This window comes from Rana temporaria, chromosome 1 (genome assembly GCF_905171775.1).
Source record: "Rana temporaria chromosome 1, aRanTem1.1, whole genome shotgun sequence".
Lineage (NCBI taxonomy): Eukaryota > Metazoa > Chordata > Amphibia > Anura > Ranidae > Rana > Rana temporaria.
In genome coordinates, this window is record NC_053489.1 from 471,706,289 (window position 1) to 471,723,439 (window position 17,151).

Genomic DNA, 17,151 nt, shown 5'->3' on the forward strand with positions numbered 1-17,151 from the left:
TAGTGTCACCAGCCCGGGGGGGAGATTTCCACCCTGCCCCCCCTGCCAGCCCTCCCCTGGATGCGGACCCACAAACAGACATGCGCCTAAAACCAGGCTACACCCCGCCGACGTAGCTTGCACACGCCGGCGTAGGGTGGGCTCACATTTAGGCTGGACGCATGGGGCTGCTCCCATTGATTAGCCATTCAAACATGCAAATGAGGGAAATATTGCGATTCACGAACCTGCGTGTGCCCGGCGCATGCTACGCGAGATGCGCGTAAGTTGTACGTCCGGCGTAAAGTTATTCCCCATAAAGGAGATGCAACCCAGCAACAGACATGCACAGGTCTGCACCGGGGAACACAAGCCGGCGTATTGTGCATTGGACGTGTGTCTGGCTTAGGCAGTTTTGCCGGCGTGGTTGTGAGCAGGCGCATGGGGGTGCGTCCACATCACGGCGCATGCTCAGTTCGTGATACGTACCTGTCTGGCGCTCGGCCCATCATTTGCATGGGGTCACGCCTCATTTGCATGGGTTCACGCCCACTTCCACCTACGCCGATGTGCGCCTTCGGAAACCCACGCACTTGCTTGCTGAATGCAATGCTTGCCTCTCTGCGCTGCGTTGGCGTAGCGTACAGTGTTTGCTCTACGGCGGCGTAATGTGCGCCTTGCTCTCTGTGAATCTGGGCCTTTATTTCTAGATTTCTATGAATTCACTATCTTTTGTCTTATTGGTACAATGTCAGTTTTTTGGTTTTAGGCGAACAAAATACGAGAAGACTTAGGTTTATATAGAAAAGGAAAGCACCTGCTACCCATCACAATATTTAGATCTGTGTGGTAGTTAATTACAGATGTTTGCTCAGTTCATAATGCTTACAGCTGTGTTTAATCAGATAACTCTTTTTCAATCTGCTAGATGTGACACCTTGCTTACAAGAAAACAGAAACTGCAGTCATGGTTGTGTACAGACAGCTGGAGGACCTGTCTGCTACTGCCCTGAAGGATCAGTGCTTGCTGGTGATGGGAAAACGTGCACAGGTATGCAGAACTTCTAGAAAGAATAAGGATCACGTTAAAGCGGAGTTCCGGCCACAATTTCACTTTTTATATATAAATACCCCTGTAATACACAAGCTTAATGTATTCTAGTAAAGTTAGTCTGTAAACTAAGGTCCGTTTTGTTAGGTTGTTACAGTATTTAGACACTTTATAAAATAGAAATTGACTGGGGCCATCTTAAGTGTGGGCATCATGAAGCCAGACTGTATGACTTCCTGGATTTCAGCCTTGCAGATCTCGCACATGCTCAGTGCTGCACAAGCAGTGTAATAGGTTTCAGATCAGGTTTCAGCACCTGTACTGTCCAAGTCACATGATTCTTCGAGACTGGGGAGTGCACAGACTCCTGGAAAGTTACACCCACTACATTCCCAGGAGTCTGTGCGGTGTAGGTTAGGAAGCTTAAGCACCTAGGTGCAGGAAGAGGGAAGATTAACTATTCTACCTAGCAACAACACTTTGAAGGCATCTAAAAGAAAAAAAAAAAATTCTTAAAGGACTAATGACATTTTTTTAAAACTACTGATGTAATGTTATATTTATGGGTGGAACTCCACTTTAATGGTTTGACATCCTCTCAGCATTAATGAATGATGAACTAGCCATCCTCTCACGTTAATGAACTAGCTATCGGATCAGCATGTATGGCATTTCCAGCCCTTTCCCATATGGCACATCATTATAGGCCTGCTCACAACGGGGCTGATTCACTAAAACTTTTTTGTCAAAGTTAGAAGCTGATTGGCTACTATGCACAGCTACACCAGATCCTGAGTGCATCAGTTTTAGCAAATCCCCCCCCAACTGGTGAACGCAACATGTCTGTGAGCATGCTGCTATGTGCCAACATAAATAAAGAGTTTAATAATCCTCATGGGCCTGCCATGATATAACACCTAGAGTGATCTAGTCTGTCATGACAATGTAATAATATATAGAATATGTAGATATAGGGGCAGATCCACAAAGAGAGTACGCCGGCGTATCTACTGATACGCTGGCGTACTTTTAAATTTCCCGCGTCGTATATTTGTTTTGAATCCTCAAAACAAGATACGACGGCATCTGGGTTAGATCCGACAGGCGTACGTCTTCGTACGCCTTCGGATCTTAGATGCAATTCTTCGGCGTCCGCTGGGTGGCGTTCCCGTCGTTTTCCGCGTCGAGTATGCAAATTAGGTATTTCCGACGATCCACGAACGTACGAGCGGCCGTCGCATTCTTTTTTTACGTCGTCTCTAGTCGGCTTTTTCCGGCGTATAGTTAAAGCTGCTATCTGGTGGCGTACGCAATGTTAAGTATGGCCGGCGTTCCCGCGTATAATTAAAAAAATAATAATTTGTTTGCGTAAGTCGTACGTGAATCAGGCTGGACGTAATTTACGTCCACGTCAAAACAATGACGTCCTTGCGACGTCATTTAGCGCAATGCACGGCGGGAAATTTAGGGACGCGCATGCGCAGTTCTTTCGGCGCGGGGACGCGCTTCATTTAAATGAAACACCCCCCCTACTCGCCGCATTTGAATTGCGCGCCATTACGCCGCGAGAGATAGACTACGCCGCCGTAACTTACGGCGCAAATTCTTTGTGGATTCAAAGCTTCAAAAAGTAAGTTACAGCGGCGTAGCGTATCTCCCATACGCTGCGCCCATGCAATTCTACGAGGATCTGCCCCAAAGTATATAGAACAATATAAAACAGTTATATTATGTATAATATCTATAGTATTAAGAATATGTAGTATATTAGTATTAAGAATTTCTGTCTTATTATGTTCAGAACTAAAAAGTTACATTTGAAAAAAAAAAAAAGGTTATTGTTTTTGATAGTTGTAGCTGAAGGATTGCTTGAATATATCATATTTTTATTTCCAGACAGCGTCCTCATTTTCACATGTTTACCAAACTAATCGTAGCTGATTTGCTGAATAAAGCCAAATTTTTGAGCTCAAGGGCTAATGCCGTGTACACACGATCATTTTTCAGCATGAAAGGAAATGTCGTTTTTCAGCATGTCCAAAAAACAAAGCTTTTACAACTTCATCATTAAAAACGACGTTGCCCACACACCATCGTTTAAAAAAAATGATGAACAAAGCGCTGTGACGTACAACACGTACAACGGCACTCTAAAGGGGAAATTCTATTCGCCTTTGGGCTGCTTTAGCTGATTCCTTGTTAGTAAAAGACGATTTGCGCTTTTTTGTCTGTTACAGCGTGATGAATGTGCTTACTCCATTATAAATGGTAGTTTTACCAGAACGAGCGCTCCCGTCTCATAACGTGCTTCTGAGCATGCGCGGGTTTAAAACGTCGTTTTAGCCCACACACGATCATTTTTTACATCTCGAAAAGCGAAATTTTTTAAAACAACGTTAAAAAATGCAGCATGTTTGGAATTTTTTTTTTTAGTTTTTCAGAAACTGAAAAACGATGTGCAGCCCACACACGATCATTTTAAATGACGTTTTTTAAAAACAACGTTTTTTTCCTTTTGGAAAATGATCGTGTGTATGCGGCATAAAGCTCAGATTTACACACAGAACATGATGAGTAAGAAGGGAGACTCCCCATCACTTCTCGCTGTGCCTATTGTGTTTATAGACCATACAGGCTTTCAGTTAGAGAAATGCACACTGGATGGAAACAGTCTGTGTTTTGTCATTAACAAAAAACTATAAAAATCGGTGACATCAGTGACACTGATGCACCCCAAATTAAAGCCCAAGTCTACCTGAAAATACCTACCTGAAAATAAAAGAGCAGCTCTAGCTGTTATCACTTCCTGTTTGGCACTCAGCTACTCCATTTTTAGTAAAGAGGAAAGGATCAATGCTATGACTAAGCCCTGGTGAGCGGGGGAAGTGCATTAGGGTGTGTGGTTTGGTGGAGACATGTAGGTAGGGTTGCCACTTTTTCTTCAGGCCAAACCCAAACACTTTAGCGGCGCACGCAAAATTTCATTTTGTCTTAGTATACACTATAGGATGGTAACAGACCTGGGACACCTTTGGGCACTCCAAAGAGAATAGTAATGCGGCGCACATAGTGCCCCCTCAACCTCCTGTCAAGCCCTGTTCAGAGCCACATTTATGTCTGAATAATGTGTCCGGGTTTCAGGTGGACTGAAACCCAGACACGTGTTTCGAAACCCGAGCTGTCCAGGTGAATCCCGGACAGGTGGCAACCCTACGTAGGCTGGGGCCGCTCTTTATTGTTTTTTCATGCGGGCTGGTTGGGAGTAGTTGCAATCCTGTCCTCTTTATCAGGGCTACGACAAGGGGTGGGCAGGAGGGGTAGTAACCCAGGGCACAACAGTAGGGGGGCTTCTTACTGAACCCAAGATCTAGAACAGTGGTTAGTAAACAGGGCCAAGCTATAGCCTCATGTCTGGTATGACAGCTACTGCTGTAAAAATCAAGAAAATGGGCACGAATGTGCAGTGTACACTTAATGCCAACCATGGGTAGCTGGTGAAGGGAGCAGTGAATGAGCACAAGGCGGTACACCCATTCTACAGCATGCATTAGGAGTGAGGAAGAGGATGCAGTTTGAAATTTTTGCTCAGGGCTCTGAGTGAACCTGTCCCGGTACTGCTCTTTACATTTACTAACACCCCTGGATTAGTATTAGTTAGTATTATTCCGCGTACACACGACCATTTTTAATGGTCTAGAAAAAATGAAGTATTTTTCAACCCGATTATTGTTAAGCCTGCCTTGCCTACACACGATCGTTAAAAAAAAATGCTCTAGCAAAGCGCGGTGACGTACAACACATACAACGGCACTATAAAGGGGAAGTTCCATTTGGATGGCGCCACCCTTGGGGCTAATTTTGCTGATTTCGTATTAGTAAAAGTTTGGTGAGAGACGATTCGCTCTTTTCAGTCTGTTACAGCGTGATGAATGTGCTATCTCCATTATGAATGCTAGTTTTACCAGAACGAGCGCTCCCGTCTCATACCTTGCTTCTGAGCATGCACGTTATTTTCACATTGTTAAAGCCTACACATGACCATTTTTTACGACGTTAAAACGACAACATTAAAAAACAACGCGAAAATTTAGAGCATGTTCTAAATTTTTAATGCCCATTTTTAACGTTGCGAAAAATGCTCTGGAGCCCACACACAATCGTTTTTAATGACATTTTTCACATCGCGAAAAACGGTTGTGTGTACGCGGCATTAGTATCATTTAGTCCATCAGCAAGGAAGGGGGTTGAAATAAATGTATATTAATTGTTATGTTATTATGGTAGTTATGTTTTGTATAAACTGTATTGTATGGTAATATTGTTGTCTTCTGTTTGCTTTTTTGTTAAATGTGAAGTTGTGAAAAAATTGTAATGACATTTTCTCCACCTGTGGCAGCCCATTGATTTAACTGTTTTTATCTAGCAGTTGAGCAATTGAACATAAAAACTGGCATGTGTATGCCCACTATTAGATAAATATTTTAGATTTTTTAGGTATATTTGTCTTTGTCTTTCTTGTGTGATTATATATTTTCATTAAGCCCTGGTTCACACTGGTGCGTTTGACATGCAATTTGACATGTCAAATCGGCGCCAATTGCCGGCAGTGGCACTGTCCTAATTGGTGCAACGCCGCATCGGCGCTGCACCGATTTCAAAAAGCAGTTTCTATACTACTTTTTGCAATTTTGAGGCTGCGATTTACATTGACATATATGCAGAACCCTGCACAGATGTCTCTGAAATCGCAGGCGAAATCAGGACTGACAAGCGGGAGTGAAATCGTGCGAGTTCAGCTGCTTCATTCCCTAAGCCCAGTGTGAACCTGGGCTAAAGGTAGAAGCTGTTGTGGAGTAGGACTGCAATAAAATCACACATTCATACGGTAGTTATAAAAACCCAAAAGATGTGAATGTGTTATGTGTAGTAAATGTATATAAAGTACAAAATCATAAGTGCCCCAGATACGTTTTTTTTTCAAGGCTGCTCGTCTCCTGACAACGGAGGATGTAGCCAAATATGCAGGAGGTCTGGGAGAGCAGAATGGGACTGTGACTGTTTTCCTGGATACACTCTACAATGGGATAAGAAGCGTTGCCTTGCTTCAGGTCAGTAGATTTTATAGGCTTTTTTTTTTTTGCCATTTTTGTAAGCAATAAGCATCAGGCAAAGCTAAGGCAAATAGTTAAAGTGGAGGTTCACACAAAAAAATATATTTTTAACATTAGATTGAGGCTATTTAAGGGGAGCAGAAACGGGTATTTTTTTAAAAATCAATGCCGTACTTACCGTTTTCGAGATAGATGTTCTCCCGCCGCTTCCGGGTATGGGCTGCGGGACTGGGCGTTCCTATTTGATTGACAGCCTTTCGACCGCCGCATACAGCGCGTCACGAGTTTCCGAAAGTAGCCGAACGTCGGTGCGCAGGCGCCGTATAGAGCCGCACTGACGTTCGGCTTCTTTCGGCAACTGGTGACGCGCTGTATGCGACCGTCGGAAGGCTGTCAATCAAATAGGAACGCCCAGTCCCGAAGATCATACAAGCGGCGGGAGAACATCTATCTCGAAAACGATAAGTACGGCATTGATTTTTAAAAAAATACCCGTTTCTGCTCCCCTTAATTAGCCTCAATCTAATGTTAACATTTTTTTTCGGGTGAACCCCCGCTTTAAACCATTTGTTTATGTAACCATGTTACATAATACTAAATATAGTTTTGACTTTTGTTTTCCATTTCTTTTTTTTATTCTTTGACCGTATTAATTACTATATTTAACTCATTAATATTTCTTTGTGCATTAAGTACAGGTCCTCGGCCATTCCTACTGTTTACAAATGTACAAGACATCCGGAAAATGAACTTTGATGGGACAGATTATGACAGCCTACTGGACACACAGATGGGGAGAGTCTTAGCACTGGACCATGACCCCATGGAAAATAGGGTAGTGTATGTTGAACAGACCATATATACTTTGTATATCAAAGCCCTATGGTCAAAGGGATTGCCCGTTTTTTATTGTCCATGTCTCCATTGTCCCATCTATGCCTTCATCTAACACCCAGTACAGAACTTTGTACAGATATTCCAACCAAGAGACTTAATGATTCAGAACATTAGCTCCAGTTCTTCAAAGGCTTTTTGCAGAAGATGTGGTCGAATTATAGGAATTTAGAAAGTGAAAATTCTAGGAATTTAATAGACAGAAAAGAGAGGGCCAGATTCACGTACTTGCGCTGCGGGGTAATGTATCCCCTTTACGTTACACCGCCGCAAGTTTTCATTGTAAGTGCTTGATTCACAAAGCACTTGTGTGTAAACTTGTGGCGGCGTAGCGTAAAGCCGTCCGGCGCAAGCCCGCCTAATTCAAATGGGGCGTGCACCATTTAAATTAGGCGCGTTCCCGCGCCGGACGTACTGCGCATGCTCCGTTTTGAAATTTCCCACCGTGCTTTGCGCGAAATGACGTCGCCCCGACGTAATGTTTTAAACGGCAACGTGCGTTACGTACTTTCGTATTCCCGGACGACTTACGCAAAAAAAAAAAAAAATTGAAATTCAACGCGGGAACGACGGCTATACTTTAACATGGGCTGTCTATTGTTACACCACCTAAATAGCAGCCGTAACTTTGCGACGCGAAAAGCCGACTAGCGACGACGTAAGAGAATGCGACGAACGCGCGTTCCTTCGTGGATCGCCATAAACAGCTAAATAGCATACCCGACGCGGAAAACTACACGATCTCCACCCAGCGGCCGCCAAAGTATTGCATCCTAAGATCCGAAGGCGTATGAAGCCGTACGCCTGTCGGATCTTAGCCAAATGCCGTCGTATCTTTGTTTGTGAATTACAAATAAAGATACTCCGGTGTACTTTCAAATTTTCCGCGTACTTCTTCTCTGAATCTGGCCCAAAGTTTTTAAGTCAGTTATGTAAATAGGTATAGCCTAAATAAGTGCTTGCAGTTTGCAAAGGCATAAAATCAAGTTTTTAGGAAATTTAAGACTAAGTAGAGATCATTTTGTATCACAATCTGTGATCTGGCTAATAAGTCTGTTGTTTCTCGACAGAACAAGCCCTCACGAAGATTTAGCAATTATAGTTTTGACAAAAATCATTTACCACTGATAGGGGTATTTACAATGATCACCTTTTATTTATTCATATAAAACCTGTATTCCAAAAGAAAAAAAACTGCTTGTGTAAAGGCAGTTTTTGTTGTCAGAAAATGTATAATCGGCTGTCGAAAGCACCGTACACAATCCAAAAATCGAAAAGTAAAATTTCGTCCGACAACGATTTGCCGATTTTCGGATCGTTAGTATGATGCCCTCGACAGCCAATTACAAATTTTCAGACAACAAAAACTGAAGGTGCAGGCTATAAAAATGTTATCATACGTGAACGTGTACGTATAATTAGTACAGTTTTTGTCTGAAAAAAATCATAAGCGCAAGACTACGCATTCTCAAAAACAAAAAAATACTTACAAAACAATTCAACACATGATATCACTTCTGCAGTTGAATTATTTCATACGAGAATTTTCGTATGAAAGTAACCTCTTCACTTTTGATAGAGACTAGCATGCAACAAAAAAGGATGAGAATTTGTCTGATAATCTGATCGTGTGGTTGTAAACCCTTACAGACCACTTTGACCTACAGGTAAGCCTAGATTAAGGCTTACCTGTAGGTGCAAGAAATATCTCATAAGCCTCCACACGGTTTAGGAGATATTTACAAGAAAGACAGCACCGATGTCAGACAACGGCGCAGGCGCACTGAGTGTGCCGCTAGTGAAGGCGATCATGCTAGTGAAGGCGATCAGGAAGGTTTGTGGTCCAGGATGATTGGACAGTCAAGAGTAGAAGCAGTGCGCCACCCACAGTTGTGGAAGCAGTGCGGCCGCTTTATGGGGGCCCTAGACTAATTTGCCTCTCAGCCCAGTCCGCCCCATAGGACTGGCACAACACTAACAGTGCTGCCCCCTGCAAAGTGCTGTCCTAGGCCTGGGCCTTGTTGGCCTAGGCCAGGATACAGCGCTGGTACACACGACCGTTTTTCATGACGAGAAAAATATTTTTTTTTAAATTGGTCATTAAAAACAATCGTGTGTAGGCTCCAGAGCATTTTTTTTTCGACGAGAAAAATGGGCATTAAAAATTTAGAGCCTGCTCTATTTTTTCTCAATGTTTTTCACGTCGTCGTTTTTCTCATCGTGAAAAATGGTCGTGTGTAGGCTTTAACAACGTGGAAAAATACGTGCATGCTCAGAAGCAAGTTATGAGAAGGGAAATTTGCATAATCAAGCCCAAAGGGTGGCGCCATTCGAATGGAACTACCCCTTTATAGTGCCGTCGTGCGTGTTGTACGTCACCGCGCTTTGCTCAAGCATTTTTTATCACGATCGTGTGTATGCAAGGCAGTCTTGAGAGTAATCACGTCGAGAAAAACTTTGTTTTTTTCCATGGCATGAAAAATGGTTGTGTGTACGCGGCATTAGTGTTAAGACTGGTACACACGATCGGATTTTCCGCGGACAAAGTGTAGGGCGTTGGCCATGAACTTACAATGCATACAATTGGCAAAGAATTGTTGGCCAACAAACATGAAACTACGTGGCTTTTCAACTCTTTAGCGCCACCATTTGGGCAACTTCTGCTAATGTTGTGTTACGGTTAGCATTGCTTCTGAGCATGCGTGTTTGTACTTTGGATTTTCTTTCTGAAGGACTTTTGTACACACGATTGGATAATCTGTCATCACAATTAGTTTTTTGGGAAATTTTAAAGCATTTTATCCAATATTTGTCCGCGGAAATCCGACAACAATTGTCCGATGGAGCATACAAATGGTCTGATTTTCCACCAACAGCCTGTCATCACACAATTCCCGTTGGAACATCCAATCTTTTGTACAAGGCTTTAGTATTATAGTTATGCTGGATGGGTTAGTTGATAGGTACAATACTAGGGGCCAGATCCATGAAGCAGTTATGCTGGCGTATCTATTGATACGCTGCATAACTGCTAGGTTGCTCCGGCGTATCTTTGTTTTGTATTCACAAAACAAGATACGCCTGAAGCTGGGCGTACGCCTTAGTACGCCGTCGGATCTAAGGTGCATATTTGCGCTGGCCGCTAGGTGGCACTTCCGTCGATTTCCGCGTCGAGTATGTAAATTAGCTAGTTACGCGAATCCACAAACGTACGTCCGGCCGGTGCATTTTTTTACGTAGTTTCCGTAAGGCTTTTTTCGGCGTAACGTTACCCCTGCTATATGAGGTGCAGCCAATGTTAAGTATGGATGTCGGGCCAGCGTCAAATTTTCCGTCGTGTACGTCGTTTGCGTAAAACGTTTGCGAATAGGGCTTTGCGTAGAATGACGTTCATGTCGAAAGCATTGGCTTGTTGCGAGTTAATTTGGAGCATGCGCACTGGGATACCCCCACGGACGGTGCATGCACCGCTCAGAAAAAACGTCATTTATGTCGGGTCAAGACGTATTAACATAAAACACGCCCCCATCTCATCCATTTGAATTGCGCGCCCTTACGCCGACACAGTTACACTACGCCGCCGTAACTTACGGCGCAAATTCTTTGTGGATACGGGAAATACGCTGTAAGTTACGGCGATGTAGTGTATTTGAGATACGCTACGCCGGACGTAAACATGCGCCGATGTACGTGGATCTGGCCCTCGATGTGCAAGTTAAAATGTTTGTATAATATAGGGCAGGATTAGAACCCATGTTATGTTTTTGTTTCTGCATGTATCTTCTCTAGGTAGATTCGCCTTATCTTTATCTCCTTAAGACCCTTGTCCCAGTTTCTTTGAATCTCCACATAAAGCAATATGATCACTTCTGAATAAGCATTTAGAAATCACCTTCATTCTCAATGAACACTGTTTATGATATTAATATTCAAATATCTTACAATAAGTAAAACATTATTGCCTAAACTTTGAAATATAGCATATGTATTAGTACAGTGTATTTATGATTTTTATTACATTTAATATACCCTGTTTCCCCAAAAATAAGACCTACCCTGAAAATAAGACCTAGCGTTATTTTCCAAGAGGGCAGCAATATAAACCCTACCCCGAAAATAAGCCCTAGTTAAAAATGCTTGTAAAATCCTATAATCCACTATATTACAGTAGTTTATAATGTACAATGTGTGTGTTTCTGTAATATAATTGCGGGGAAGAGAGCTCCGGCGGGTAACAAAAATGCAGAGCGGCGCTATAACAAATGTATTTGGCACAATTGTATTACAGAAACGCACACATTGTACATTATATAATACTGTAATAGAGTGGATTATAGGATTGTACAAGCATTTTAACTGAGTTCACACTGGGGATTCCTGATAGGCAGGGAGGGAGAGAAGACAGCACATTACATGGTAAGACCTACCCCGAAAATAAGCCCTACTGTGTCTTTTGTTGGCATAATTAATATAAGACCCGGGCTTATTTTCGGGGAAACACGGTATATATATATTTTAAATTGCACCGTTTGCTCAGAACTGTGTTACAATAGGAATTTTACATGCCAGTGCCTTTGTACATAAATGTAGATACGATGTTATTGATCACTTTTTTTTTCAGTGACAAAATTGAGTGAGTTCATTATCCAAGTATTTATGTTTTTTTTTGTGTCCTGTAGAGGAGATTTCTCTGTTCTTCATGTCTTGCAGATGCAATAGGAAATGAGAGGATCTCAGCAAATTCGAGGGAGCTCCCCCATTAGCTGTTGAAACAGATTTTTTGAATCAAGGATTTTCCCTCACCAGCTGTAAAATTTGGGATTTCTCATAACTGTCACTTTCACTTTTCTGTTTTGGTAATAACGGATGTATCAAAGCTCCACATCTTCAGCCTTGTGGCTTCCAGGTATCGATCCCTGGCAGTTTCCATGGGCTGGGCCGAGATGGCATCACTATCACGCAAATGCGGGAGTTCAGTCATCCCGGCATTGCTGTAATTATTACATTGAGCTGCACAGCTCAGTGTGAAGTGTAGACTGGTAGATACATAACTTTAACGCAGAAGAGACATAGTATGTCCCTTCTACATTAAAAATACTGCCTGCCTGTTCACATTTTTTTTTGGTAACATTCCACAAGATGTCTATGTGCATATTATTGTAATACCCATAATACTCCACAAGAGGGCAGCCTTGTATGGTTTTCATCGACACTTAATTAATCTACCAGTCATAGTGACAGCAGACAACAAATGTCTAGTAAAATGTTATATCAATTATGTCCTATCCTAAAGCAAGAGGTTTTTGAAGATTTTAGGTCAAGGGGCATAAAGATAGTTTAAATTATTTAGCCACTTTTTATTGGACTAATTAACTTCACTGTACTTCACATAATTCTTCCTATAACAGCCTTGATTGAAATAAATAAACGTCACTGTACATTGTATGTATATGTGAAAACAGATGTTCTGTGGTATCTATTCTTTTATCTAATAAGATTTTATAGTCACGGAACTGCAATGTTATTTTAGGGAAGATTAATGAACATTACATATACATTTTTTTTTACTACTATGAGTTATCTAGAACCCATATATGTAGTCATTATGTTTTATGTGTCTGTACAATTTTATTCTTAGATTTACTTTGCACACACAGCTCTGAAGTGCATAGAAAGTGCAAAGATGGATGGCAGCAGTCGAAAAAAAGTGATTACAGAAGATGTAGACACTACAGAGGGACTTGCCATTGATGCCATAAACAGAAAGCTGTACTGGACTGACAGAGGGTAAGTATCTTACAGAGGATTAAAAACGCGTATACATCTTGTACGGCAGCCTTTCTCAGCTTTGGTTCAATGGGGATCCTTCAGAGGTTTCTAGAGTTCCTTGAGGTGAGGGAGTTGCAGGTTGGGCGCTACAATTTTCACTGTCTGTTTTTATTTTATGATTACAGAAACCCCAATCATTATTCTTTCACGTAAAACTCAGTACGACCTACTGACACTAATGTGCAATGAGCTGTAAGTTTAATCATTTTAGCATGTAAAGTGGAAGAGGGGGTAGGCGGTGTTGGATTCCAAGTCTGGGTTATATGGGAGGACTACTCCCAGGTTGGGTTCTTCTGGGCTGCACTAGGCACATGTAACAGGATCACTTGACTACGCATGGGGTACCTTTACTTCTGTGCCATTTTTATCAATGCCCTGGGACATAGCTGTCTGGGAATACTTGACCTTAAGGCAGGCCTCTGCTTTTAGAGACGAACATACACTGTGTAACTCTCAGGTCTCTGTGACAATGTATACCTTCACCATAACTTGCATTTAGGAGGGACACGCTGAGTCTTTTCCACATCCACCTGTCCAGTGTATTACAACTACCTCACTCTCGGGTAACACTATGGGGTCCCGCCGTGCACTCAGTGTAGACTACACATGTGTACTCGACTTCACTTAACTCTTCAGTACCTGTGTACAGGCTGGGGACCTCTGTGGTGCTGGTCTGCTCCCATTGCTATGGGGATGGACCGCTCATGGATGGAGCACCAACAACAACTCCCTCCTGCAAGAGGCTATCCCACCCATCTCAGGCACACGGTTATTGACAGGCTGCTTGGTAAACTTCTGTTACCCTAGGTAACCACTTGCCTCTTCACACTGTATTAACTCTTGTACTGATGACTTTATACCTCAAAGTACTTTAGTGACCTGAACTGTAAAAAGGTTCCAGTTACTTGCATTACACCCCCTTAGTAACTTCAGACCAGGTAGGAACAAGGTTTTAAAAGCTTTACTTGGAATAGTGCAAAATATTACAAAGTCCACATGCAAGACTACATCCCTAATCCTAACTAAGGTTATGTGCTGCCCCAGCATACCTGCAAAGGTAGAGTATATGTATAATCAGGAGATCCAAAAGTAGCATTTCCATGTGCTGGAGTCTTTGGGGACAAGCCCCAGGTCCCGATGACCTCTCTGCTCTGGACCACTGTCTCTCTCTTATAGCACATGATCAGTGGGTTGAACCCAAAGAAAACCTGTCAAAACCAAAGAACTGTGAAAGATATTAATCTTTAACTTCCTGTCTGGGGTAGCACCTATCAGCCATCATTTCAAACCTCTTACATTCAAGTGTTTCCCGAAACCTATGAACTATTTCAAGTGGTTCCTCCATAGTAAAAAGGACTGCAATTGTTCCAGGGGGTTAAAATATAATGTTTTTTAGGAAACATTTTGTTCTTAGACTGATGCCCTGTACACACGATCGGTCCATTCGATGAGAACGGTCTGATGGACCGTTTTCATTGGTTAACCGATGAAGCTGACTGATGGTCAGTCGTGCCTACACACCATCGGTTAAAAAAACGATTGTGTCAGAACGCGGTGACGTAAAACACAACGACGTGCTGAAAAAAACGAAGTTCAATGCTTCCAAGCATGCGTCGACTTGATTCTGTGCATGCGTGGATTTTTAACCGATGGTTGTGCCTACAAACGATCGTTTTTTTTCTATCGGTTAGGTATCCATCGGTTAAATTTAAAACAAGATTGCTTTTTTTAACCTACGGATAAATAACCGATGATGCCCCCACACGATCGGTTTGGTCCGATGAAAACGGTCCATCAGACCGTTCTCATCGGTTTGACCGATTGTGTGTACGCGGCATCAGTCACGTACCTCCCAAATGTTAATGTTATAGGGTTGCAGGTATCCAAAGCTGTTTGTTGATACCTCAATTTATACATACCAACTTTCCCATGCTCCAATGTCCCTGAAGTTAGGGTATGCACCATATTATACTATATCTCCCATGTGCAGGTTGATTGTCACTTTCACCAATCCCCTGAGTTGTCCCATACTACAATTTACCTGACAATATCCAACAGAGAATGCGTCTAGCTCTGTCTAGAAAGTACATTTTCTATGCTGCTCTATTATAATGTCAAGCAATGTAGCTTTACAGATAATTACTTGACCTGCTAAGAGTCAGGTGATTAGGATACAGTCATAGTAATGTATTTCTACTTTGTTTGCTTTTAATATGAGGCACTAGAAAAATCTGAACTATGAACTCTTTTTCAATGCAGCTTTGTCAAGTAATTACTGTCAAAGATAGATATCTTGGGCCAAATTCTCAAAAGAGATACGCAGACTTAACTCCATTTTTCTAATTTTACACTGCGCGTATATTTGCGCGCGATCGTCAAAACGACTTAAGCAAAGATTTCCGTATTTTCAGCCGTACTTAAATTAGTTACGCCTGCGCATTCCCGGGCGCAAATTACGCTAGGCTCGCCGCTGTTTTTGATAGGCAAAGATGCAAATGAGGGAGTTAGGGCGATTCTCAGAATTAAGTGTGTGTGCCGTATTTTCCGCCCTGTGCGCACCTGTTAGTTTTTCTGACTAAATTTCCACATTATAAAACCAGCCCTAATTTTACACATGCTGTGGAAGGGTTTGCAGAAGGAAGTGACTAGAGGTTACAGCTCTAGTTGTGAAGGTTGTTGTTGAAAAATGCCAGGACCAGCAATGATTTTGACGGCACTTGCTGCCTTACAGGCACAAAGGAGGAGGAGGGCACAGAGGAGGAGGATGAGGGCACAGGCGCGTGTTTATCGGCCACGCCGTGATATTTGGCAAATGCCAGTTTATGAGGTCATCGGCAACTACCGATTTGATAGGGAGGCCATCCTGGAGATCACCCAACTCCTTCATGAGGATCTAATCGCCCCAACCCTACGTTCCCATGCCCTGACACCTCTTGAAAAAGTTATGGCAACCCTCCATTTTTTATCGAGTGGCTCATTCCAGCGAGCATCTGGAGGTGTGGCTGGCATGGTGCAGTCAACCATGAGTAAATGCCTACATCAGGTGGTCCCTGCCATACTGCGGCGCATGAGCCACCAGTTTGTCATGCCCACCCAGGAGGACCAGCGTGTGCAAGCAATGACAGACTTTTACAATATTGCTGGCTTTCCTAAGATCATCGGGGCGATTGACTGCACCCATGTGGCACTCCAGCCCCCCCATGATACTGAACACCTGTTCAGAAACAGGAAAGGCTGGCATTCGATCAATGTCCAGATGATCGTAGATGCACATGGCCTCATCTGGCACGTTTGTGCCAAGTTTCCCGGCTCGTGCCATGATAGTTTCATACTAAGGCAGACCAAGATCTACAGAGACTTTGAGATGAACGTGTATGGAGACAGCTGGCTGATTGGTGAGTGACATTGGTGTCAGGTATGCCCCCCCCCATGATGGAGACATCACAAGGGGCACATGCATGACTAATATCCTCCTGTCTTTTCCCTTACAGGTGACTCAGGATATGCATTGGGACCCCACCTGATGACCCCCTTTAGGAACCCCCAAACACCCGGAGAACGAAAATACAATGAGGTGCACAGCCAGACCCGGGCTATAGTAGAGCGGACTTTTGGCATGCTAAAGTCACGATTCAGATGCCTGGACAAGACTGGGGGTACACTATTGTATTCCCCAGACTTTGTATGCAAAATTATTGGTGCATGTTGCATACTGCACAATTTTGCATTAAGAAGGGGCATGCATGTGGAGATATCTCCTGACCTAACCCCCCACCCAGGCAACCCCCCCCCCCCAAACCCCTCTACCCGGTCTGCTGAGGGCCAGGCAATCAGGAGACAACTGTCTGAAGGCATCTTTGCCCAGTAAATGCATCCTAATACTATTTTTGTTTTTGATTTGCCAAGACCAAATCACAGAGATTATGTGACGTTTAAATCTTTATTTTGGTAAATAAATGCACATTACTTATATGCCAAAGAGAATGTTTATTTTTATTTACAAAACGCACATTAATTATCTCACAATGAGAATGCATGAATGCATGTCACTGTGGTCCCTAGCACAGACACATCACATGCACATCGAATTGGATTAGATCCAAGTACCCCCACCCCCCTTTGGTACTTGGGAGCAGTAACGCCCCGCCACGGCTCCAATTATGTCACTGTGCATTCATACACCATTCAGGAACCTAGGATGACTTCTCCCTGGTCCTGGGGATCCCTACTCCACCAAAACTGAGGGTGACACCCTTATGTTTTCAGGAATGCCATCCCCCCACATTC

General features: G+C 42.9%; 1 protein-coding gene across 3 annotated transcripts in view; it reads left to right on the top strand.

Annotated features, from left to right (window-relative positions):
- EGF (epidermal growth factor) overlaps window positions 1-17,151 on the top strand; it is a 207,314-nt gene that overhangs the window by 94,497 nt on the left and 95,666 nt on the right. For all 3 annotated transcript variants that reach the window (XR_005744232.1, XM_040329224.1, XM_040329238.1), the window contains exons 9-12: window positions 908-1,030; window positions 6,013-6,138; window positions 6,840-6,976; window positions 12,674-12,822. Coding sequence is in view for 2 of the 3 variants with exons in the window: in XM_040329224.1 (XP_040185158.1) it covers window positions 908-1,030; window positions 6,013-6,138; window positions 6,840-6,976; window positions 12,674-12,822 (535 nt within the window). In the remaining variant the exon portion in view is untranslated. The remainder of the gene's footprint in view (window positions 1-907; window positions 1,031-6,012; window positions 6,139-6,839; window positions 6,977-12,673; window positions 12,823-17,151) is intronic.